Here is a 26,443-nt window from a genome sequence, read left to right as displayed (position 1 = left end):
TGCTGTCTCTAGTGCTAGGGAAAATGAATAACTTTCACAATGGCCTAAGCGGTTCATGAATGTTATTAACTCAGCACTGCGAAACAGGTGACGCAGAGTCATGCATACCGGTACCGTATATGTTTTGGAAGCTTCCATGTACCGTTAGTAACAGCACGACAAGTATCTTGCCCAGTGGAGGATAGAAGCCTAATAGTTTTAGGGTTGGGTGATGTTGGGGGGTTCCACATATGATGTAGCAAAGTAACTTCTGCAGCTGCCTAGGTATAACATCTTGCATTTTGCCAAGGTGATGTGCAGTAGGAGGCCATGGGAGAACCTCTGACGTATTAAATGTATCCAGAATGGCGTGTCTAAGTGCAGTGCACACTTATTTTATAAGATCTGTCATTCCAAGCTCGTAAACAAATTTGACTACTGTTCCAGTATCAATTGAAGCACTGTACACTAAGTACCACTGGAATTTTCCCTTTCTGCCCAAGAAAGAAAATGACAATAGTTGTCCATATTTCTCATGTTTCTGTAGCTTTTTCTTTAGATTTTCACCTCGATAAGCAGGATTAGGAAACTTTGATTTCTGTAGACTTGCTTTATAATCATCACAAAAGTCTGTTAATTTCATGACATACTGTTTTTCTAGGATGTCCTCATCAATAACTTTGCTAACGGCCAAGAATGCCTCCTGGTGAGCACCTTCAAGCTCTTCTATTTCTTTCTTGGGCTCGTCATCCTTACTTCGCCATTTCTGAGAGTCCTGCGTATAGTTTGATCTGCAGCTGCTGTGATAATTGGCCTCACAGGCAAACAGGTCTTGTCCTCGAATACGTGTAAGCAGTTTTTCATCACCTTTTCTTTCAGCAATTTCAAAGACTTTTTTACCTTCATCAAATGTGAACAACGAAAGTCCTTCTGTTGTGTATATACCGCCAACTTTGACTTTCTTGCGACCTTCTTTGTTGCAAAATATACAGTCGGGTTTGAAGATGATTTTGAGTCCTTCACTTGATCTTCGTGATCCTCGAGATGAACATGATGCCTCACTTGGTGCAGGGATGAGTTTAAGCCTGTTCAGATTCGTGGTGAATCGCTGATAACAATCCCTATGATATCTTTCATTAACCTCATATTCTTTGGGAAGACATGCACATTCATCTGGCATTCGATGAGGTGAATTCACAGGCTGTGCCATTCTTTTGAAACGGATGTCATGTAGTTTGGACAGTCTTTGCTGTAAATTATCTGTCAGAGAAGTATGTAAACGCCTTGTAGATCCACTCCAGTGAAGAACACACACTTGTGGCCTAGTTCTTGTTGGACTCTCCCGCCATTTCCGTTTTCCATGTGTCGTTTCACCTCCATTCATTTTGATCTTATTTTTTAGTCAGTCAGAGACCTGCAAGACACAGCATTTATATTATTACTTTTCATGCACAGCTGTAAGCTTTATCCTTTGATACTGAACACTAATACGTTACGAATGCATGGATATTATTGGAGCAGTATCAAACAACCAGAACCCTAAATTCTCCAAAGCATTCTAAAAGGAATTTTAGATTTAAGGATTCATGTATTTGTCAGTTTTCTACACAATTGGTAACAGTAACTCAATTCCTGATGAATTGTCAACATCCCCCCACAAAAAAGAAAAAAAATATGCATGAGTATAAATTCACTTTATTAATATCACCTGCACCAAGTAAAATTAAGTGTAATAGGTACTATATATATCAAATCAAAATACCATTTCAAGTATATCATTAGAAAGAGTATTTTATTCACTTTCCAATGACATACAGTTTGTATATTAGATCCGAAAAGTAAATGAGTTGTATTAGAAAATACAAGAGGAACCTTTGCGCCGAGTGGCGATTTTGACGGGCACGACCCCACCTTCATTGTGGTGGTATGGATAATGCATCCCAAAATATTTAATGTTAACATTGTCCTCTCGTGATCCAGAGGCTTCAAGGAGAATTTTGTCACCAAAGAAGTAGACTGGTGGGGGAGGTGCACGGTAACCCCTTGTAGCCCATGGACTAATATATATATATATATATATATATATATATATATATATATATATATATATATATATATATATATATATATATATATATATATATATATATATATATATACACACACACAAACACACACACACACACACACACACACACACACACACATCAAGTTTCTTAACGCCAAAGGCCTTAAGAATGTGTTTGGGGGCTGGGAGAGGGGGTGATTGGTTTTCAGCAAAGGCGTCCTGTATTTTGACTCTTCAGATATGGCAACCCTAAAGTGAATGCTGCCCACAGTGAGGTGATTTTTTTTTTTTATTATGAGAATATTTTGAGATTGTGTATGCTCGTTTTTCCTCGACCCTAAATTAAAGATCACAGAGTGCATTTTTCTCTAGGCCGGTTTTATTAAATCTCCGTGTTTGTTACTTCCATCAAGCATAGTGTTTTTCTATCATTTTCCTGTCGGTTACTGCTGGATTGTGTGGTGTGGGTGAGAGCTTTCCTCTTGCCCTGTGTGTGTGTGTGTGTGTGTGTGTGTGTGTGTGTGTGTGTGTGTGTGTGTGTGTGTGTGTGTGTGTGTGTGTGTGTTTCAAACATATCGCTTAGATCTAGGAAGATTTTTTTTTTTTTTAACAGATAACCTCTTTGTTGGCCAATAGTCCGTCTGTTGTCTGTCCTTCATGTATGCTCATACGTACTTCTATGTACTGCCCTTCAATTATCGGCTCACAGTCGCAGAGCTCATAAATCCGAACTCTGAGGTGCCTTTCTGGTTCTGTCCAGTTTATTGGACCTAGGTTCTAACTAAATAGGCTAGTGGTTTGCAACAGGATGAATAATGGTGAATTCAACATGTATATAAATGGGGTCTTGAAGTAAGACGAATAAAATACATGAACTTAGCAGCATAATTAGTCTGTAAGGGGGCTTAAAAAGGTTATACTAGCCTGTATTTTTCCAACAGATAGTGGTTGTAGCTGGATGGACAGTTGCTACGATAACAGGGCTGCTGGTAGTATACGGTATATGGAGCTACAACACCTTCGAACCCCAAGCGTGGTATGACGTAATAACACAGGTGGTTTATGGGTCAGTGCATCGGACAGCCTGGGGAGCTGCACTGGCATGGATTGTCTTTGCTTGCCACAATGGATATGGAGGTAAGTTGCAAAGTGGTAAGAAAGCCGTAGCTGAGGTTCCGCAGTACGATATAATGAAGCAGATGACCCATGACATAATGACACACATGGCATACAGTGGACTAACTTTTATCCAGTTGTAGTATACTATGCCGAGGTTTGAACCTCGGACACTCAGATGAATGCTGGGCAGCCTTTCTCTGTGCCACGACAAAGTAAAAGTTGCCTCGCCATTCCACGCATTAATGATACTACTGGTTTCTTGAATCATACGTTCGACTGTACTGGACATCAGAGGAAAGTTCTCTGGCCTGGATCATAATTGCCTGGCACATGGGTGTGGAGAAAAATGGTAGGAGGTTCATTCCTGAATCTCAGAAACAGACAGTGCAACACACTTTCACATACCACCATTTGAATACCAACAGTGAATACATAATTTATGTAATTCCTGATCGATGTGAGCGCGTTTGTCTACCACAGTGATTATGAAAGTAATTGTCAGGAAGTTGTATAAGGAGTGACTATGGAGATTCCATAACACCTCTTGCTTAGTGACTGATATTGTATACTACACGTAATTATAATGTATGTTGTTGATGCAAACTACGTCGATATTGACGCGATGCTACAGTAATAGCATACGAGAGAATATTAGCTATAATATGGATCGTATTCTAAGTGGTTTTGTCTAACCCATACATTCTGCAAATTACATCTCCATATCTTTTATATGTTAATGATGCAAACTATCTCGACATTAAAATTGTATAATAACGTAAGGGCGAATACGCAGAACTGAAGTAGGGGTGCTGCGATGACCTCTGTACCACTCAGAATAAGACCCATAAAGTTCATTCCCGTGTCCTCGTAACAGACTGCGATACATTCCTTCACAGAAGGCCTAAGGTCTCTAGGTCTTGACCACACACGTCACAACTTAGTCACGAATACACATCGTCCCTAATGAATGACACTAATTCTGCCTTACTTAGGACTGATCTGATGATATCAGTCTAGTTGTCAAATTGCATCATTTCTACTTGCTTTTTTAACAATGCACAGTTGTCGTAGGGATCTGTTCTAGGTCAGTGTTTTTGTAAACTCTGCTTTACCAAGGCACAGTACATATGTGAACCTTTTGGTCGAAGACCACCCACTACAATATATATATATATATATATATATATATATATATATATATATATATATATATATATATATATATATATATATATATATATATATATATATATATACACTGCATTGTCACTGTCTCAGGATTAGGACTGAATACATTTCAGCTATAATTTGGATGCCTGGTGGTTAAGTAAAATAAGGTGCTTGAAACTGATGGGACACTAACGGGTTTTCATCCGAGGGATGGATGAGCTTCTTGTTCTGATAGTGCCACTCTGGAGTAAACGACGCTGTTCATCTTTGTAGTACATGTCGGGACTGAGTAACCTAGTCCTGTACCTCTGCAACGCTCCTAGTGGGTAAACAAAAATACTGGATGATAATCAGAAAGAATGTGAAAATAATTCTTCTCTTTATCACAACACTCACTGAAGTAATTCATCAACGCAATGCAGTGCTAGGTATCATAGATAATGTACCTAGTTCACCAAAAATAAAAACATTTATCTTCATAAAGCATTATAGCTAACATAACAATAATGACCGTGGTGGCTGAATAGAGCACGGACGAGGTTGGTAATTTCGCCAGTCTAAGAGTACAGGGTTTGATGTTGGTGGCTGTCAGGTATCTGTTATTTTTCACCGATATAATATTTATGTGTCTGAATTTTAGAATTCCGAGTGTGTTAATACTTATCTCACAGAAGTATGTCTCGGCAAATGTCAATAAAAATTTCAGGGTCTTTTATTTTTGCCAGAACAGGATAGTGACTTTTTACGCATGTTACAAAACTGTCACTCTAAAAGTGAATGGACTAGAAACTCGATAATGAATGCACCTTCATTTGGCATTTCCGCGGGGTCTTCTGACCTAAAGTTTAGGTGATCAGCTAATTCACATTCAAAAGGATGTGTAATGTAGTATAGGAGAGAAACAATACGGTTAGGGATATAGTCTGAAGTACCTGTACAGATGTACCAGAATAAAAAAAAAAAAAAAAAAAAAAAGAGCTGGCGTGATGCTCTGTGCACTTGATACCATTTATTATTGGTTATAAATGAAATATCTGAGGTACCCCTACCTGGAGTTTGCATTCTCAGATAGAAAAATTGCGTGTGAAATCATGATGTTCTTTAGACCTCCTTTTTCTCCCAAGATGAAAATTCCACATTGGGCCACATACAGGATTTCATAAAAGTCGGCATGGAAACATTCATTCCCCATCATAGTTACAGAAAAAGATGTAATTCTCCTAAATGGTTTTGACCACAATTGTGGTAGAGTAACAGAACATAAAACAATAGCCTATAAGACTTATACAAGGACCAAAACCAAAGAAGCATTTAACTATTATAGAAATATCAGAAACCATGCCAAAACTATTATCAATCTTTCTAAATTAAACTTTCTACATAGACAAGCTAACAAACTGCTAAACAACCCAAATGATAAAATATTCTGGTCAACCCTTAATTCATTCAAAACTAACTTCACTAACACCTCCTCCATTCCACCTTTACAGTCCCCCAATGTAAATCTAGTAAGTGACCCACGTGGAAAAGCCAAACTTCTTGTTGACATTTTTTCAACAAACTGAACCCTAAATACAGAAAATCACAATATTCCTGTACTTGATTTTGATTCCCCTCAAATACCTCCTTTCATGATTCACACCAGATACGTACAAGCTGTATTACAGAATCTCTCAGTAGATAAAGCTACTGGTCCAGATGAAATTCCTTCAATAGTACTTAAAAATTGTTCATCAGTGTTGGCTCCTGTATTTCCTCTTATGCATCCGTACCTCAAGCTTTCCATCATATAACTCTTACTTAAAATAAAAAACATCTGAATCACTCAATTTCAAATTGCTAGAAATCATGCAAAAGCTACAATAAATCTAGCTAAATCAAACTTTCTTCAAAAGCAAGCATCCAAACTATTTAACAACCCTAAAGACAATAAAATATTCTTCTGGTCAACTCTTAATTCTTTCAATAATAACTTTAACAAGTCATCTTCCATTCCCCCACTAAAATCTTCAAATGGCAACATTACAAATGACCCTCGTGGGAAAGCAGATATTTTTGCCAGTACATTTGCCAGAAATTCCACCATAGAGGATGCCAGCCAGAATGTCCCGTACTAAAACTTTACTCGCCCGAAATTGTCACACTTAAAATACAGACAAGGTACGTAAAATCCATCTTAGACAAATTGCCTACCAACAAAGCTCCAGGCCCAGATGGAATTCCGCCAACTGTTTTGAAAAAGTATTCCCTTGAACTTGCCTCTGTTCCAGCTAATTTATTCAGACTATGCATACGTACTTCTTCATTCCCTAATTCATGGAAAGAACCTAATATCCACCCAATTCCGAAGCAAGGTAGTTCCTCTGACCCCTCTGATTACAGACCAATAGCTGTCACATCTTCTCTTAGTAAGGTATTTGAAACTTTAATTAATAAGCACATTGTTAAACATCTTGAATCCAACAACTTAATTAGTGATAGACAATATGGTTTTCGCCACGAAAGATCCACCATTGGCATACTCAATCTCCTAACTCATACCATCCATCCATCAATTGACCTACATGGAGAAACTCATGCAGTAGCTCTTGATATTTCTAAAGCATTTGGCAGAGTATGACACTGTTCCCTGATGTCCAAGCTCCCTTGCGATGGTGTAACGTCTTTTGTTCCTTTGATTTCCTCATATCTTAGTGACTGGGAAGTAAGAGTAAAAGTAGATGATGTATATTCCAATTTCCACTCAGTTAACGCCAGCGTGCCGCAGGGATCAGTTCTGGCACCAACCCTATTCCTAGTTCATATTAATGATCTCTTATCTGTCACCCACAATCTCATCCACTCATATGCAGATGACTCAACTCTACATAGTTCATTCACACTCAGACACCCCTTATACAAAGTCTAATATCTCTGCCTCTCATCTCAGTACAGCCATCTCCATAAATCAAGAGCTATCTACGATCAGTGAATGGGGACAAAATAACCTTGTCTCATTTAATGCTAGTAAAACTAAATATATACAATTTACTAAAAGACAGATATTGCATGATTCGTACATTACCTTCAGTGCTACTAACATTCCCATCTCCAAAAGTATTGAAATTCTCGCCCTCTCACTTAACAACGCCCTCAGCTGGACCTCTCATGTTAGGTAACTTGTTAAAACTGCCTCAAAGAAACATGTATTATTATACAGAGTCCGTAACTTCTTCACTGACGAGCAGTTAGCTACAATTTGTAAGAGTCATGTGCACTCTCAGCTTGAATATTGCTCACCCTTGTGGAATCGATGTGGAGAGGGTGCGGTAAAATAACTAGACAAAATTCAGAACAAAGCTGCTAGAATTATTAACAACCCTACCATTATAAATAAACTACCTCCCCTACAAATATGAAGGAATGTTGCCTCCGTTGCATTATTTTACAGATATTTTTATCGCAAATGCTCAGACGAAGTTGCGTCCATGGTGCCACCTCTTCATGGCGTCCCTCGTGCTACACGGACAAATGGTAACGCTCATGACTAGAATATCACTCAGCCATAATGCAGAATTTCTGCCTATCAGAATTCTTTCATTCCCCGAACTGCATCTCTCTAGAACTCGCTTCCTTAGAGTTGTTTCCCTCCAAAGTTCAACCCACAGCTGTTCAAGTCTGTTACAGATATTTTATGAACAGAGGACACAGTAACCTGGTGTATGGATTTTTTTTATTATTCCTTTGTTTTTCCTTCCTCTGTCCTCTTATTAAAAAAAAAAAAAAAAAAGCAAATATCCATCCTGTTCCTAAAACGGGGACAACTTCTCATCCACCAAACTACAGACCAGTTGCAATAACATCCATTCTCGGTAAAGTTTTTGAGACACTAATTAACAAACACATAATCAAGCGTCTAGAAATCAGTAAATTAATGAATGATCGGCAGTATGGATTCAGACAAGAACGTTCAACTGTAGACATTCTTTGCCTTCTTACCCATCAGATTAACAAAACAATAGACCAACACGGTGAAACACATACAATAGCACTGATATATCAAAAGCATTTGACAGAGTATGGCAACGGGCATTAATGTCTAAGATGTCACACTATGGCCTTGCATCACTGGTTCCTCTAATGTCTTCTTACCTTCATTATAGAAAAATACGGGTCATGGTAGATGGAATTTATTCTGTTTCATTCCATAAATGCAGGAGTACCTCAGGGATCAGTTTTGGCGCCAACCCTCTTTCTCATTTACATATGTGACCTCCTATCTGTCACTCACAACCCAATACACTCTTATGCTAATAACTTGACCCTTCATAGCTCTTTCACATTTAGTACCTCCATTAAACAATTTGATATTATAAATTCATAGATAAACACAGCAATTTCTCTGAACCAGGACCTTTCTAAAATTAATCAATGGGAACAAGCAAATCTGGTCTCATTTAATGCTCAGAAAACTAAATACATTAACTTCTCCAACAGAAAGAATCCCTCAGACTCTCACATAGTTTTAAATGATGTCAATATTCCCATATCCGCTACAATTGATATCCTAGGTGTTACTCTGAACCCCAACCTAAGCTGGACAGCTTATGTTAAATCCCTTGCTAAAAATGCTTCCAAAAAATTGAGACATGTACAGAGTTCGTGAGTTCTTCACTGACGAGCAGATGGCCACAATATACAAAAGTCATGTGCGTTCTCAGATCGCATACTGTTCATCACTGTGGAGTGGATGTGGAGTGGTTGCATTGAGACAGTTGGACAAAATTCAAAATAAAGCCATTAGATTAATCAATAATCCTGCCATTACGCAGGATCTTCCTCCATTATCAGTATGCAGAGATGTTGCTTCTTGAGCATTATTTTATCGATATTTTTACCGTAAGTGCTGTAATGAACTGGCTTCAATTGTGCCTCCCCTTCACATTTTCGTCCGAAATACTCGGGCAGCTGGGAGCGCCCATGAACTCACACTTTCTCCCCCGCAATGCAGAACCTCTGCTTATCAAACTTCATTTATCCCCAGAACTACTACTCTCTGGAATTCATGTCCTGGGAGTTGTTTCCCACAGACATTTAATTCACATCAATTCAGATCCAATTGTTATAAATGTTTTATGAATGGAGGATGCCTTTAGGTACATGGGCTTATTTTTTTCCTAAGTTTTTCCTTCTTTCATTCATTATTTATGAAAAAAAAAGAAAACAATGAACTTTTTAAACTGCAATTTTATTATACCCTTTGAGATGTTACTACCGAACCCAAGGGGTCTTAGGACCACAACTGAAAAACACTGTTCTAGGTGGCCTAGGAAGCTTCGTAGCACCTCTTCCACATCGATTTACTTTGGATACTGCGCTATGACATTTCTGAGTAAGCTGCTTACGTCATTTAAATATCAACAAAAAGTTTGCATCATACTTGTAATGTACAAAGAGATAATGAAGTGTAATATGCAGAATAGCTAAGAAAATTATGTGAAATCACCGACATCACATAGAATAAATCCCATTTCTCAACCATTATTGCGTATATTTGACAGGAAAAGGTATATATATGTTCAACAGAATATGCTAATGACTTTCTATCTCACCTTTTATGCCATGACAGAAAACCACTGCAAGTTGACAAGAATTATTTGTGTATTAACTAGAACATCTAGTTTATTTGAATCAAGAAATATTGGTAGCATACTGCAGTCACTGCATATATTTGTCACACATCATTTATAGCTGTCATGAATGGTTTATATCTGATAGGAATGGTATATTTTACACAAAAATGGTTATTTTACGTGAACGCATTTATCTGACAGGGAAATTTTGCCAGTGAAAGATAAGATTTATATTTAACAGAGAACCTGACTGATACCTGTCTCACCATTCCTTGCACATTTTCACCCACTGGGGCACATACTTAACAATGAATATGTAATGCATGGACTGCATATGGTATGGATGGTTAGTGGATGCCTGTCTCAGTCATTGTGGCATTTTTTGCAGGAGCACAAATGACTCATATAGCACTGCTAATATGTCTGTTCCACATCCTTTTCTACTTTCCATAATCTTTTGCACAGTTTATAACGTTTCTTTTATGTCATAACCTGAGTGATCGATTATTGACATGACAAAATTAAAGCTGAAGCACCTTAACCCAGCAGACAACCAGGTGTATCTGGGCCACATATTTGCCAGGGACGGTTGACGGGATCTTGTCTTGCTCGTGACAGCAGCATCTCATTCATCTCACCTGCTCAAGCTCCTCAGACCGTATCCCTCATGAGACATAAACGGTTGGAGCGCCTTAACCCACCAGACCGTATGACTACTTAAGCTATACTTTTACACTGATCAGGTATGGTTGACGGGTTCCTGTCTCACCCATCGTGGCAGCCTCTCAGTCGTCTCACATACTCGACTTTCCTGGTGGCCCTCAATATCCAGTACGCCATCATGCTCTGTTCAAGGACAGCCAACTACTTCACTCATCTTGGAAAGGTGACATGAGAACAAGAAAACGTATCAAATGTGGGAGCATTAGGACGGTAATATGGGGATGTGCTAAAGTTTGCGGGAGTTGAGCACCTTGTTTCCATAAAGCCTTGATCACTGGGATGCACACACGTTTAATAATGTGTCTCAGTCAGTATGGTGATTTGCTTCATTTTATTCTCACTAACGTCAGATTTATTTAACGCAGGGATTTCAGTGAAAGAATGATGATCACTTGCTGTTTGCTAAGGAAATTGCTTAAGTGACTGCTCGCAGATTGTAGGGTAATAATGGTGACTACCCCTTGTCTTAGCTTAAGTTGCATATAAGATTTTTTTTTTTTTTTTTTTTTTTTTACGTTTCCCAAGAGGAATATCTTAAAAATATTTCCTTAGTTTCTTCTTGGTATTATTCTTCATTTAAACATTAGTTGCCCCGTCCTTATGGTTTTTTTTCCCCTGGGCCAACTGGTTAAACTTACTACGAGTATATATCTAGGCCTCCTTCCTGAAAACACCTTTTTCGGATATATAAAAAAAAATATGGATTCAAAAGTGTAAAACGACTACCAAAAGTCAGGTGGCAGAACATCTTGATATTAAAGCAATCATCTTATGAAAGGCATGTGTTCTGTTCGTCTTTGAACGCAGCTAAGGTACAGGACGAGAGAACAGATCTTGTAATTCGCTAAGAAGGAGACACTGTACAAATGTTGGGGGATGTCATGCATTTCCTCACAAATGTTAACTCTCCGGCTTACATAATTCTGTCTTCACTCATACAAACCACTGTGCACCTAAATTACAATAAATAGTAAGGGAATATCATTTGACCAAAGGTTTTTAAGGTAATAAGTAACGGCTATTGAAATATGGTTATCATAAAAATTTTTAAGAACCGTATCTTTTCAAAAGAGTGACGTATTGTATATTGTAGCTACATCCAGACGAAAGTTATAGAAAGTTGGAAGTTAGTTAATGCTATAACTAACCAATCAAGTTCGAGAAGTCGGTACTAAGATTTTAAAAATTTTCAAAAAGTAGCAAAACTAAAATGAAAGTACGTCAGCTGAGTGAAATGACTAATATATTCCATTAATGTTTCCTCAGGTGATTGAGACGGTGGGCGCCATAGGTGTCTCTCTCCCTATAGCGTTATTGGTGTCACTGTTGGTGGAGGCGCCGGTGCTGGGACTCGAGAAGCTGTTATTGGCTCCACGTGAGTAAATTCATTCCTATTCGACTGCACGAGGGTCCTTGGTGGTGAGCAGGTACGCTATGCCTACGAACTGCATAAGGGTCTTTGATGTTGCCATTGTCGGTAAAGGCGTTTGTACTGTGACTGTTGACCTTGGATTAGTCTCAAGGTGAGTGGATTTATGCGTATCGACTGCTTAAGAATCATTGGTAGTAAGGACGAGTTAATTAAGGAAGGTGTATCTTATGGCTATCGATTCCAGGAGGGTCTTTGGTATTGATGCTGTTGGCAGAGACATTCATACTAGAACTGAAGAAGATTGTCATGGCGCCAATAAAGTACAGTCCTATGTCACAGAGAAAAGGTTTAGAAATATGTGATTAACTGCTTTATGAAATACGACAGTGCTTAAGATGGACGCCATTACACTGGTAGTTGCCAAGATGATTACACAAACGGATCTCAACTTTCTCCCCATCTACCACAAGGTGGAGGATGGTTGCAGGAAAAGGACAACTTCAGTCTGCAGTCCCGTAAGTTTACATTCACATAAACCCGAGACAACAACAACAGCAACAACAATTACAGCAACAATACCAACTAATGGATTTGAGCAACTGTCATGGAAAATATTATCATTATCCAGTTTTCAGTGAGGCGGATATCACATATAATTCACACACAGGCACAAAAGGAAAGCTGTAAAGGGAAAAGTTTTCAAATGAATCGCATCTTATCGTAATGGGTCATAGTGGGCCATGGACAAGATGCGGCATTTGGAATTTGCTACCTCTTCCCCGAATGACTGAAGAGACACTGGAAGCTGCATTCCAGATTCGCACCATTTTCCATATTTTTTTATTTTTTTGGGGGGAGGGGGAATTTTTTTTTTCCAGGTAAAACCAGAGACCGCAATTGAAACGCTCATAAAACTACTTTTAAAGAAGTTCCTACGTAGTAATCGTCAAGATAAAGTTTCAACCTACAAGAATCGATTTTTTATTCTGGTCCGCAGTTGCACTCCGGGTGAGTGTGTTCTGTCACCATAAATGTACGCTCACTCCCCATTCTTTCCCTGTACACACCAATCTTGTTCTCGGTCTTCCTTTCCTTCTCCTCCCAACCACGTAACTATTACACTCTCCAAGTCTCTCTTTCTCTCTCTCTCTCTCACTCCATTCACCACCGGTACCTGTGTTCCTATAATTTATTGAAGGTGTACTCACACCTATTCCTCCCAGGTACCACGAGATCATACACTCATCCTTTGTGTGTGTGTGTGTGTGTGTGTGTGTGTGTGTGAGTCTGTGTGTGTGTGTGTGTGTGTGTGTGTGTGTGTGTGTGTGTGTGTGTGTGTGTGTGTGTGTGTGTGTGTGTGTGTGTGTGTGTGTGTGTGTGTGTGTGTGTGTGTGTGTGTGTGTGTGTGTGTGTGTGTGTGTGTGTGTGTGTGTGTGTATGTAATATCATCCTTGGAACTGTGACAGGCTACCTCCCGACCGCGTATTAATGAGGTGATGATGATGATGATGAATGATGATTCCGACCCATTCCAGGTTCCAGTGGAAGAAGCAAGACAAACATTGATAAGAATGGCAGCCCAGATATTCCGCTAGTTGAGAAGCCTAACGAGCCTATGGTGGAGCAAACCTCACAGCATCCTGACCATTTTACAACTCAGCCTCAACACACTTCACAAGAGGTTTCGTATTCATACACTTTTTGAAGTTGAAGTGTCGTATTATATACGGTTTTAGAGATTTTGTACCTTCAGTTTCTTAGCGATAAATGTTGCTTATTACACCCTAACATTGTTTTCTGTACTGTTTATGCCGATAATTATCGACATTACAGATGATCCATGGCGACAATGGGAAATGTTGGGTGAGAGAGAGAGACAGGTTAGAGCTTGAACTCTCTATTTACTCTAATGTTTTAGGCACCATAGAACCCATTTTTTTCAGAGATGGGTTCTGTGTCGCTCGAAACGTTAGAGTAAGAATTAAAGCTCTAACCTTTGTCTCCCTCCCACCCGATATTTCCAATACTGACAATGTTTGCACCAAAATAGAGGATATCGATCTGTAATGTGAAGAAAAAATAGCTTAGGAAGTGATACGAACTCTTAAACACACACACACACACACACACACACACACACACACACACACACACACACACACACACAAAATACGACTCTAAGAGTATAAGTGTATTATGTAAAATGCAATTAGTTTACTCTTAAGTCTTCACCCATACAGTTAGCAAACACTTCATCACCTAGTTTAAGCTAATCTTCTTAAAATGAAGCTATGTAAAAGGAAGCTTCTCTCAATATCTACACGCACACAGCAACCAAGCAGTTCTGAAGTAAACAAAAGTGAATACTGAAGTATCAGGCTACTTTGGAAACCAAACTGCCGTCCTCCGTTTTCAATCTTTCAGCTTGTGCTTTCACCTCTAGCCTCCCTTCTAGTCAGTGTCTAGCTGTTGTTTTAGATGGCCACGATTCTTCTTATCTTTCATTGGTGGTGTCTCTTGAGATTCTTGTGCTGCCATCAACTCTCTTACTTGTATCCATCAATGATGTGACCTGAACATCTAGTTCTATCGAGTTTACCCATCACATTTCCACTCGCTTCTCACATTGTCCATCACAACAGTTTCTTCACCAATGACGGGATGAGGTTATGACACACCCGGATTATGACTTCGCTAATATTATTGAATATGATAAAAGAAACGATGTTCCTTGGCGCATTATTATTTTTTATTTTTTATGAAAAGAAGGGGCAAACAAAGGCCAGAACCCCGCAATATTGTTCCTTCCAAGAAAAAAACAATAGAAAAATAACAGAGACCCAAATACAAGATCTGTTCATTTCGAGATGCCTGGACACAATGTGTTTGAAAGACGGGGATCACTGACAGTAGGAAATACATACTGAGGGAGACGTTTCCAGAGCTGACCTGTTGCATACATGAAAGACTGGAAGCAACGGTAAACTCTTGCATTAGAGAATAAGATAGAAAAGGGATCGGAGTTTGTTGTTAGACGGGTGCTACGGGCCCGCTGTAGTGTTGGAGAGATGCCAGCAGACAGTCCAGAGGAGCAGTGACCATTGAAGCAGAAATAGAAAAAATATAAAGACCCAGCACTGAGGAGAAGAGACAGAGGCTGAAGGGAGACAGTAAGAGGAGGAGAGTAAATGAAACGAAAAACCTTTGACTCCACATTGTTAAGAAGAGCTGTATGTGGGGAGCCTCCCCACACATGAGAGTTGACCTCTAAATAGGGGCGAATAAACCCCCTTTATAAAGTCAACAACTGTGCAGGGGTAGAGAAGGCACAAAGTCGAATTAGTACACCAAAGTTCTTGGAAGCAGATTTTGCAAGAAAGGTAATATGATCTTTCCAAGATTAATCCTGGGAGAATGAAACTCCAAGTATGTCTGAACATCATATAGGATTGAGTTGGATACTGTTATAATTAGAGGGTACCCTTGCAGATGATTTTGTCAGGTTGAAAGATGTAAGAACTGATTTTTCGGTGCTTTAATAAAGGGATTATTTTTACCCCAGTCACAGATATGAGCCAAGTCAGATTTTAGGTGTGCCGTAGCCTCATCCCTTGTTTGCTGAAGTAACTGCTGAGACGGACCCTGCAGAAAGTGAATGGAAAGGTGAAGGATGGAGTCATTAGCGTATGGGTGGATAGGGTTAGATGTATAGCTTAGAAGGGCAGTGATGAATAGAAGGAAGCGCGTTGGTGATAGGACAGAACACTGAGGAACTCCACTAATGATACCTTTAGCAGAAAAACAGTGGCCGACTATAACAGCACCCATAGAACGACCTGAAAGGAAGCTGAAGATGAAGGTACATAGAGAAGGAAAGAAACCGTAAGAAGGCAGTCTGGAATTTAAAGATTCATGTCAGTCTCAATCGAAAGCCTCTGAGATGTCAAGTACAATGGTAAAGCTTTCGCCAAAGTCCCGAATGGAGGATGACTAGGAGACTGAATGATAGGTGAGAATATCGCCAGAGGAGCATCCCTAACAGAATCAATACTGACGATCGGAAGGAAGATTGTGATAGGATACGCGTTCTATTTTTTTTTTTTTTTTTTTGTAAAAAAAAGACTGAAAACTTTTGAAATACAGGGTGTTAAGGAAATTGGACAATAGTTGGAGGGCGGGGATGTTCATCCTGCTGTGGGACTGGCTGAATGAGAAGAAACTTCCAACAGGACGAAAAGGTACAAGTTGACATAGTTTGCCTAGGGAGGATGTAAGCTCAAAAGCACAGTTCTTGAGGACAACACGAGGGACCCCATCAGGCCCATATGCCTTGTTAGTGTTGAGGCCAGTGATGGCAGAAAATACATCAACTGGGAAATTTTAATGTCAGCCATAAGGAAGTAAGAGGGGGGGGGGAGTGATGGAGGAACAGCACAGGAATCGTTTAAGGTGGAAGTGGAGGAGAAAGTCAAGATGAATGATTTTGTTTTATCAGTAGAATAAACAGCTACAGAACCATCAGAGCGGAAAAGAGGAAGGAAGGATGATAAAGTAAAATTGTTACAAAGGTTTTTGCAAGGCTGGAGAGGCGGGGGAAGAAGATGAGTTGGAGAGTTCAGAGGAATAAGTACGAATGAAATTATTTTTAGCAGAGAGAAGAACAGACTTAGCATGATTTGGGACAGAGAATGATATGAGATTCAGGAGTGGGTTGGCTCCGGTACCTTTTATAGGCCTCCTCCTTGTTGAACAAGCATGACTAAACAAAGCTTTTTTATGCATTAGTCATAGGATATAAGAAAAAAAAGTTTTCTTCCGTGCCCGAGAAAATAACCTATGTAATGTGCAAGACACACTCAGCTGGCTCTAGGTCACTGTAGCAATAATCATTTCAGGGAAAGTCAAAGAAGTACTGCCTGAGGGCCTCTCAATAAGCAGCAGCAAAGTGCCACAGCTGCTGCTACTTGGGAGAGGTCCACAGGCCTTACTGATGCAATAGGACACGGTAAGGTGTTAAGGTTATTATCAGAGAAGCTCAACGGAGAGAAAAGGTTAACAGCATAAGCAGAAGAATTAGTTGTAAAGATGAGGTCAGGTATGTCGAAACTCTCTTCTTGTGGTCAGCGATACAGGTAGGGTGCTGTACAAGCTTCTTTAAGTGATTAAGGATAGAAAAGATGTAGGCTTGTTCACCAGGTGGATCAGTAAAAGGAGAAGAGAGTCAAAGGTTGTGGTGAACATTGAAATCATCTGGAATGGAGATTTCAGGGAAAGTATAAACTGATATGTTCTATCTTTTAAAAAAAGTTGAAGAATTTTTCATATTCATTACAATTAGGGGATAAGTAAACATCAGAGATATAATTATGCAGAGAATGACAGGATAGACACAGCCAGAGAGAAAAGAATTCAGAAGATTCAAGTTCAGGACCATGAAAGTAAGTTATGTAGTTGTGTGCATATACACAACAGGCACCTTTATCCTTGAAATGAGTATAGACATGATAGAAGGATACAGAGAACAGTTTGTCATCAGTCGCCTCAGACTGTTGATTCTCGGTGAGGAAGAGATGGTGAGGTTTAGAGGGGGAGATGTGATGTTCAACAGAGGGTTAGAAAAAAGGCCGGAAATATTGCAGAAATGAAGTGGGTCGGCCAGTGCCTCAGACATCTCGCTTGGTCATCACCGGGAGAGAGGCGGATGGTGAGGGCTATGATGTTCCTCTCTTCCCTCAACCCTAGGGACTCCGAGACTTGGTGCTGGGATGCCAATTTTGTTTAAATTTTGAATAGGAAGTTTAGTGTGCAATGTGCATGCAATTTGGTGTTGCCAGTTATAGGAACTTGTATTGGAGAGCATGCTGGGCTACACTTTGTGTCACTGAAACACTGAAAAAGTTCAACAACAAGGGATGGTCAGAACTAGATACAATGGCTGATAAAATGGGAGCACCATCTCTCTCTGCCATAAGCTTCTCAACCACATTGGGAATACCGCCCTTCTAGACTAATAATACTGTCTACTCCTGAGAGTGTAGGCTAGTGCTACAAGGTGCTATGAAGCTCATGCCTTGGCAGACCAAGTTCTGACTACTTGAAAATATACACTGAATCTCATTTTTGTAAAAACAGTAACCACAGCCAACATAAAAGTTTAAACCAAACCTCACATACTGTTACCCATTCGTGACTACATTTTAATACTGTGATGTCGAGAAACGCCTTCTGTTTCTGTACTTTTCCTTACGTGTACAGTGTAAACACTAAATTCTGAAAAGTAGCTTAGTCATACCATGCCTCACAATTTTCAGTGTATCCTTGTAGGCTCTGGATGACTATGATGTTTTTGGTAAAATTTCAACACTGATTGCAATTGTGAAAATCTGAATGAACAAGATGTAACTGAAAGAAAATGACACACTACTTATATAAGACGAACGTTAACCCGCCCCGTCCCGACGACGTATGGGTACGTCACCACGATTTGCATTTGCCAGTCCCGGCGACGTACCAGTACGTCGTGCAATTGCAAGGTCGCTAATTTGCACAATTTTCAATTTTCGCACGTGATTTTTCGTATGTATACACGGGACACCTTCCTCTATTCCTGTACAAGATACCAAGCAGGGACAATGCCTTACACTGTATAACCTCCCCCCTCCCCCCCTCACGACATTGTCTTGGCAAAGGACCTGTTACCAGTGACCTGGCTAGTAAAGTTATTCAGGGCCAGAGTGATTCCCCAATCGATGACAATGTGGAGGACAATGTTTACATAGCATTAGAAGAAGAAACAGCCAGAAATAATGATCAGGTAGTGTGGCAAAAATAGGTCAGGTATGGTGATTAGTTAGTGAGTGAAACAATGCTTATAATGCCTTTATTACTGCTTGAAAACCAATATACTGTCATACTACATATACATTCGTACCAAGTAAATAAATAAGTACCGTTTATGAGTGGATAAAATAGTTACCCTCCCATAGAACTCGTTTTCTTTCGTGCCAGCATGTTAGAAAACCCACTCAGGTAAGGAGGAACTCCTACCTGGATTGGGCACTTTAAACCTCAGGTGAGCGATTTCTCTATGAATTTTCGATGTTTCTCACCAAAAGCGAAGGTTTTAGCCAAAAAAAAAAATTTCGAAAATACCTCGGGACTGGGGGATGTCGGAGGTGCGGAAAGCCTCGGGACGTGACGGGTTAATATGATCAGGTCTATAAATTGCACATGAAAGCAGGAAAAAGGCTTTGAGATATGAAGGTTTACATATCCTCCTCGGATAAATCTACCTGCTTACTGATAATGCTCTACTTGACTGTTTTCTCGCTTGCTTACCTATTCTAAATATAAATCTAGGACGAAACCATATACTTTTGAGTGTATAAATGGGTACTACGTGATAAATACCGGTATACAGTATATACAGGGTGTCCCGGGAGGTAAGTCAAAAACTTTGAGAAATGACAGATGAGGGAATTCTAAGCAAAAAATGATTTATCAACATGTGTCCAAATCTCAACCGTTAAGGAGCTACAATTACTGATGACCTTATGGGCGAAAATAGTCTCCTTCATATAAATTCACCCATAAGGTCATCAGTAACTGTAGCTCCGTAACGGTTGAGATTTGGACACGTTCATATAATATTTTTTCCTTAGAATTCGCTCCTCTATCATTTCCCAAAGTTTTTGACTAAACTCCCGGGACACCATATATATATATATATATATATATATATATATATATATATATATATAAAATCTCTCTCACTCTCTCTCTCTCTCTCTCTCTCTCACTATCTATATCTTCCTATCTATCTATCTATCTATCTATATATATATATATATATATATATATATATATATATATAATCTATATATATATATATATATATAGAGAGAGAGAGAGAGAGAGAGAGAGAGCCTCAGTGGTAAAGTCTGCGTTTTCGTACGCTGAAGAACGAGGGTTCGGCCCCGCCAGGGTAATTAACTTTGGGAGCGTTCGTCTGGCCACGTACTGCTTGGCGGACGTCAGGGGGTGCTGTGGTTGCACCAGTGTCGCATATTATAAAATATGCTTGCACCCAGTCTGCTTGTGCTGGTCGATTACACTTGGTTCACAGACTACACACACATCCAAAGCCACTCCTACACTACAGTTACATTTAAAAGATCTTCGCACCCTACATACAATCTCTACCAGACAGCCGAAGCCACTTGGTAGTGAAACATTGACTGTATCGTCCCTACTTCGGCAGTGATAGGCTGGTCCTGCAGTGGACACTCAAAACGGCTGATGAGATGATATATATATATATATATAGTGAGTGGAATCTGAAGCAGCTGCTGTTTGCAGATGATACTGCACTGGTGGCTGATTCAGAGGAGAGATTGAGACAGTTGGTAGAGCAGTTTGGAAGGGTGTGTGAAAGGAGGAAATTGAAAGTAAATGAGAATAAGAGTAAAGTGACGCAGTGTACGAGGTTGGTAGATGGTAGGGGGATGAATATAGCTTTGAATGGCGAGTTGCTTGAGGAGGTAGAGTGTTTTAAATATCTAGGGTCACATGTTGCTGTGGATGGAAGAATAGATGCAGAAGTGAAGTTTAGAATAAATGAAGTAGGAAAGGTGCTGGGAGGAATGAAAAAAGTGTTTAGATGTCGTTCGCTTAGAATGGATGTAAAGAGAAGGTTGTATGAGGGTGTTGTGGTACCGAATGCGTTATATGAGGCTGAAACATGGAATATGGGTGCAGCAGAGAAGAAAAGTTTGAATGTAATGGAGATGAGGTGTCTGAGGAGTTTGTGTGGAGTGACGCGTATGGATCGAGTGCGAAATGATGAAGTGCGAAGGAGAACTGGAGTTGTTCGGGAGATGGCTGGTAGAGTTGAGCAGAGGGTGTTGCGATGGTTTGGGCATATGGAGAGAATGGATAATGAGCGATTGGTGAAAAAGATAACTAGATCTGATGTGAGAGGTGTAAGGCTGAGAGGAAGACCATGAATAGGATGGATGGACAGTGTGAAGAGAGCACTGGATGCGAGAGGGATGTCTGTTGAGCAAGGAAGAGTGGCTGTGCGTGACAGAAATAAATGGAGAGAAATTGTGAATGAATAAGTGATGACGCAGCCCTGAGGGGATATTCTCCCGCATTTGGTCTGATCAGCTAGTCAGGTCAGGTGCGGGTAAGGGGATGGGTCTGTTATGATGTGGCAGGGGTAAACCGGCTCTGCTGTCGGGCCCTGCTGCGGATGTCACTGATTGCATTGCGCAGTTGACCCTTGTGCAGTGTGGTGCGGTGAGGATCTGTCCGTTCTCCCCTTGGGGCTAAGATGCGAATGAATGTGTTTGCATGGATGAGTAAATGGGGAGTTTGTCGTCCTGTCTCGGCTACCTCCCTTTCCTTGGGGGAAGCAGCCTAGGTATATAGATAGATAGATAGTATATAGTGAGAGAGAGAGAGAGAGAGAGAGAGAGATTTTACAGCACCCAATGACCTATTATAATAATAACTACATTGACTACGTTGGCTTTTTTTTATACCTAAGAACGATTTTTTTCCTTTAGCTAGAGGTGTCTGTTATATGATTTTATAAAATGTACTTCAACGAGATTAGGTGTGCTAAGCCAGCTCCTTGTCTTCTTTACTCTGCACAGTTGTTCACTCTATACTGGGGCCTTATTCTCCTCTGTATGGAACTCAACTAGTATACATGCATGTGGGATGGCATTCCGTATACATCTCTTGAAAAGTCGAAGTCAGTGGCTTTTCGTCTGGCAAACTCCTCCTCCAGTTACGAACTTCCTTTAACCTCTCTCTTTCCCCCGCACTGTTACATCTCGATCTCCTTACTATCGCTACCTCAATGATCGCTACTACTCTGGACAATCCGCTTGCATCCCTTCCCCCTTGCAGTGGGCGAGTAACACTCATCTGGCAGCACATTTTCACTTTTTTCTGTCCAGCTTCGTTATGCAGAAGTTATTCACTGCTGGCACTAATTTAGGTAAGCAATAGGTCAACTCTGATACTGTCTCTCAGAGTCTGTATTTCCCTCTGCCAATGACCATTCTGTTGAACGATGTGTGTCCAGTTATCTCAGAATAAAGGGATCTTCAACTGGCTATCTTTTCTCTCTCTCTCTCTCTCTCTCTCTCTCTCTCTCTCTCTCTCTCTCTCTCTCTCTCTCTCGGGAATAACTTTCCGGGCTTCAAGTCTATAGTTCGATCTCCTCTACATAAATAGATGAAAAAAATCATACTCAAACAGCAATGTAAAGATATACAGGATAATATTTTATTGGGCAGATGGGGCAATTGAACTCTGTATTTAACCCCTTCAGTTGAAATGACTTCCAGAAGGCGAGTACAATCGCCTGAAGGAGACAAGAAAAAAATGAAAACAAAAAAAACTCCTCGGGTTGAATGGCAGAGTCGGTTAATAATAACACTGCTAACACAACTCTAGAAACAGTAGTAGTAGTAGTAGTAGTAGTAGTAGTGGTAGTAGTAATAGCAGTAGTAGTAGTAGTAGTAGTGGCAGTGGTAGTATGTAGTAATAATAATAATAATAATAATAATAATAATAATAATAATGATAATAGTAATAACAATAATCCCCAGATCCCCAAAGGCTACGCCAACATCGGGTTCATTACTGAAGTTGGAGGACAGAGCCAGAAGACTGATGCCAAAGGAGAGACTGCGGAATCCAATGGGTCTGCGGTCTGCTAAATTCTAAGAGAGAGAGAGAGAGAGAGAGAGAGAGAGACTGAATATCTGCTTATCAATAGAAATATCACTTACCTCATTAAATCCAATTTTTTTGTTTTTTCACGCCTCCAAACGTCAGTCAGTCTATGGAAAGCTTCACATATAACGAGTTAATTAAGGCAATATCTAAATCCTCGAGTTCAGAAAGTTTCCCCAATCCAAATAAAAGCGTCTGAATATTCAGGATTAAGGAAGCTGTCATGTTACTGATGGAGTCAAGAGAAAAATAAGAGCATCTAGGACCAGTGCTTTTTGTCTCTACTTCGGTTATCTGTGCCGTGTAATAATGCAAGTTAAACACTACTCTTAAAACCCATCCTCCAAAAGTGATGGCTAACATTTATCTGCCCATTTCTTCGTTTTTTCACATTTCTCTGACCATTTACTACATGTGGCCATGATTTCCATAACTAATGGTTGTCCTGTAAGTTTGTACAACCCTAGCTTAACTCGAACATTCGAACAAAAAAAAAAAAGTGTTTGTTCACAGAATATACTAGAGAAGGAAAAATTTTCAAATATTCATAATGACATGAAAACAATGCTGATGTAGAGCAATAATCTGGTCCTGCTTGTCAAAATAAATAAATATATGAATATATAAATGAAGACTGACGAGGGATCCAGTTAGTCGGATTAACTTGTGCTGACTGGGTAACAGGGGTTCAATTTGCAGTTTCTGTATTGATAGTTGTGGAGCTGGAATCCTTTACATCATTTCACTGACGCAGAAAAGTTGCAAATCCCACCTACCAACATTTGTGTCCCAAACAAATATGTGTCTTAACTCCCACGAAAGAGGAAAGGGGAAATTTTACTCGGAGCTTCCATGAGCATCATATTCATCTCCCCATAATAAGGACCCTTGTTTCAAGTTTCTTCATACGATTATAGACACAGTTAAATTAGTTATAGTAATGATTGTAATAATCCAACCCAATCCTTCATTAGCCCATAGCACACACACACACACACACACACACACACACACACACACACACACACACAAAGTACCTCAAGTAAAAAATAAAAAAAAAACCCTAGGAAAGTAAACAAACTTTTCACTGCTGGAATCTTGAGCTGACGTATCCACATGGTGCCGGTTAGAATGCAAAAATGGTAAAACATCATCGTCATCATCATCATGAACATCATCACTCTACTTCTTTTTCACACCACAGATGGGGGTAGGACATTTTCCAGAAACTAATAAAAACATTATGGTGGGAGAACTAATCAACTACATGCCCAGTGAAATGGGCCACACACTCGCTCACCATCCAACTCTCCGAAATGTTGACTTAACCACACTGGCATTCCTTTCTACATACATTCGCTTCAGAATTACCTATCGGGTAGAGTCAGCTCCAGAGCTATCAATATAAAAAATTATCTATACCCTATTGCTCCTTCGTACAAAATAATCTAGCCAGCTCTGTCCCTTATCAGGTCGCCAAACTTACTAACTCCCGCACGTTGCTTTCTCACATATACCATACTCGTCCACTTTCTTGACTTACCACGCCTCCTATCACTTTCAGATGCATTCGCGTGATGATTAAAAAATTATTACATGGATGGGGATATATGACGAGAAAAACAAACTCGTATTGAACAATAGATACAATCAGTTATGTTGTGCTGGATGCGATGAATGAATAGTGCTGGATGCAGGCAGTGAACATGTGTTGGACACGACCAGTGAAGCTGTGTTGGATGTGACCAGTGAAGTTGTGCTGCATGCATTTAGTGCAGCTGGTTCATTTCATAGTAGACACAGCTGAGATGATGATAATTTAATTCAGGTGGTAAGACCTGAATGAATAAAGTACTGAACGACCAAATATATTTTCCCTTTGAATAATGTCTGCATCTTTCTCATTATTCTCTACTTGATTTTTTTGAAAAATAATGAACTCAGTCTCCTACTGAAGAGATAGATTTCATGGACGTGAGATCATACAAAGCAGTGTATTATGCCGAGGCAATGATGTTTGGCCCAAATATAATTTAACACCACTCGGCGTGACGTAAAATTTGTATGCAAGAGGTTTCTATCATGCATCTTGCTCCATTAGCTGTTATTGTATATTAATAAAGTTTGAGTTCCTTCCTCCATTTCGTGCTGGTATATATATATATATATATATATATATATATATATATATATATCTATATATATATACATATATATATATATATATATATATATATATATATATATATATATATATATATATTAATAAATTTGGCTTAGTTCGTGGTGAAAATATCTAAGAAGAATCTAATGAAATTCAGAAAGTGATCATGGTGTGAATGAACAGAGTTGTGAAGAAGAAATTATTTTTAGCATAAACTTTGTACACGACTTGTATTTCACTTATCTCCATTTGTTGCAGAATACTGGGGATGTGGTTGGACTTAGCTGGATATAAAGTGAGAAAAGAGCAATGTTGTTCGAAATGTGACTTTGATGTTAATGAACAGTGCTGCAAATAAGTAAACGGGAAAAAGTTTGTGAACAAATAAGAAGGATAATAGGACTTTTGAAAATGATTTGTATCTTCGTTCGCTAACTCTCCTTTAAATTTCTTTTAGCTGAATAATACCGATTTTTTTTTTCTTAGCTGATGATGTTACGAAACAAAATGTAGTAAAATGTTATATAATGATTTCTCTGTATTTTAAATGAACACCACTTCTTTTGCACACACACACAAAAAAAAAAATATTTAAGAGGTTTTTGTCATGTATATTTCGACTTTGGGTCGTTTTATATCAAAGAATTTTGTTGAACTTTGTCAAATAAATGGGGAGACCTAATTGAAATTCAAAACGGTTTTGCAGTGTGAGTAATAACTGGATGTGGACGAGGATACAAGGAAAGTTGTGAACATGCAATGCAGCTTCTTTCTCTTCAATATATCTCCATACATGCCAACTTTTTTGGTTATTATAGAGAAAAGACTGGAAAAGACTTTGGTATAATAGCCTATACATCATGATGTTATATTAAACAATGTTTTGGGCAATAAATAGTGGACAGAAGTCAGCATGTAATACAAATTTGTGCAGTTACTTGCAATAATTGATTTTCATCCCATTTTGAAAGAAAAGCATTAGAATAAAAAATGAACACATTGTAGAATTTGACTCGTGTGATTTAACTGTTTTGAACGAGTAAAAAGATAAAGTTTGTGTTCTGATGGCATTCCATAAAGCTTTCTGGCCAAATTTGACCCTTACTCAACTTCTTCAATTGGCTTTTGCTGAGGAGTTTCGTCTTATTTTTGCATGTAAAAACTGAAAAGGAAAAAATGTAATCTAAACAGTTATAATAGTGTGAATGAATAGTCTTGGATGAGCAAACAAGAAAACTTTATACTTAAAAAGGTACACTACTTTTTCTCGTTAATTCCCCCCACCCCCACCCCGATTTTCAATTCAATGGTAATAAAACAGATATTCTTAAATAAAGAGACACACTTGAATACAACATGATAAAGTTTTTGACACAAGTTGAACGCCACTTATTCATTAGTGTTCATTTAGGTTTTGTTGAATATTTATTTCGTGGTAAATTTTTCTTTAAAAACGCTTACTAAGACAACATTGTACTTTAAAA

The 26,443-nt window shown here is 39.1% G+C and overlaps 1 protein-coding gene across 1 annotated transcript in view; it reads left to right on the top strand.

Moving 5' to 3' along the window:
• The window catches only part of LOC145409342 (nose resistant to fluoxetine protein 6-like), a 141,224-nt gene extending 118,445 nt beyond the window's left edge, over positions 1-22,779 (top strand). The window contains exons 14-18 of the mRNA XM_080279813.1: positions 2,989-3,184; positions 10,692-10,834; positions 11,938-12,046; positions 17,516-17,616; positions 22,669-22,779. Of these exons, the coding sequence (XP_080135939.1) occupies positions 2,989-3,184; positions 10,692-10,834; positions 11,938-12,046; positions 17,516-17,616; positions 22,669-22,779 (660 nt within the window). The remainder of the gene's footprint in view (positions 1-2,988; positions 3,185-10,691; positions 10,835-11,937; positions 12,047-17,515; positions 17,617-22,668) is intronic.
• Positions 22,780-26,443: the final 3,664 nt, after the last annotated feature.

This window comes from Coenobita brevimanus, chromosome 80 (assembly GCF_032717465.1).
Source record: "Coenobita brevimanus isolate Jiangsu-jjx chromosome 80, ASM3271746v2, whole genome shotgun sequence".
Classification (NCBI taxonomy): domain Eukaryota; kingdom Metazoa; phylum Arthropoda; class Malacostraca; order Decapoda; family Coenobitidae; genus Coenobita; species Coenobita brevimanus.
The sequence above is the reverse complement of the archived record's forward strand: the minus strand, read 5'-3'. Positions and strand labels throughout refer to the sequence as shown.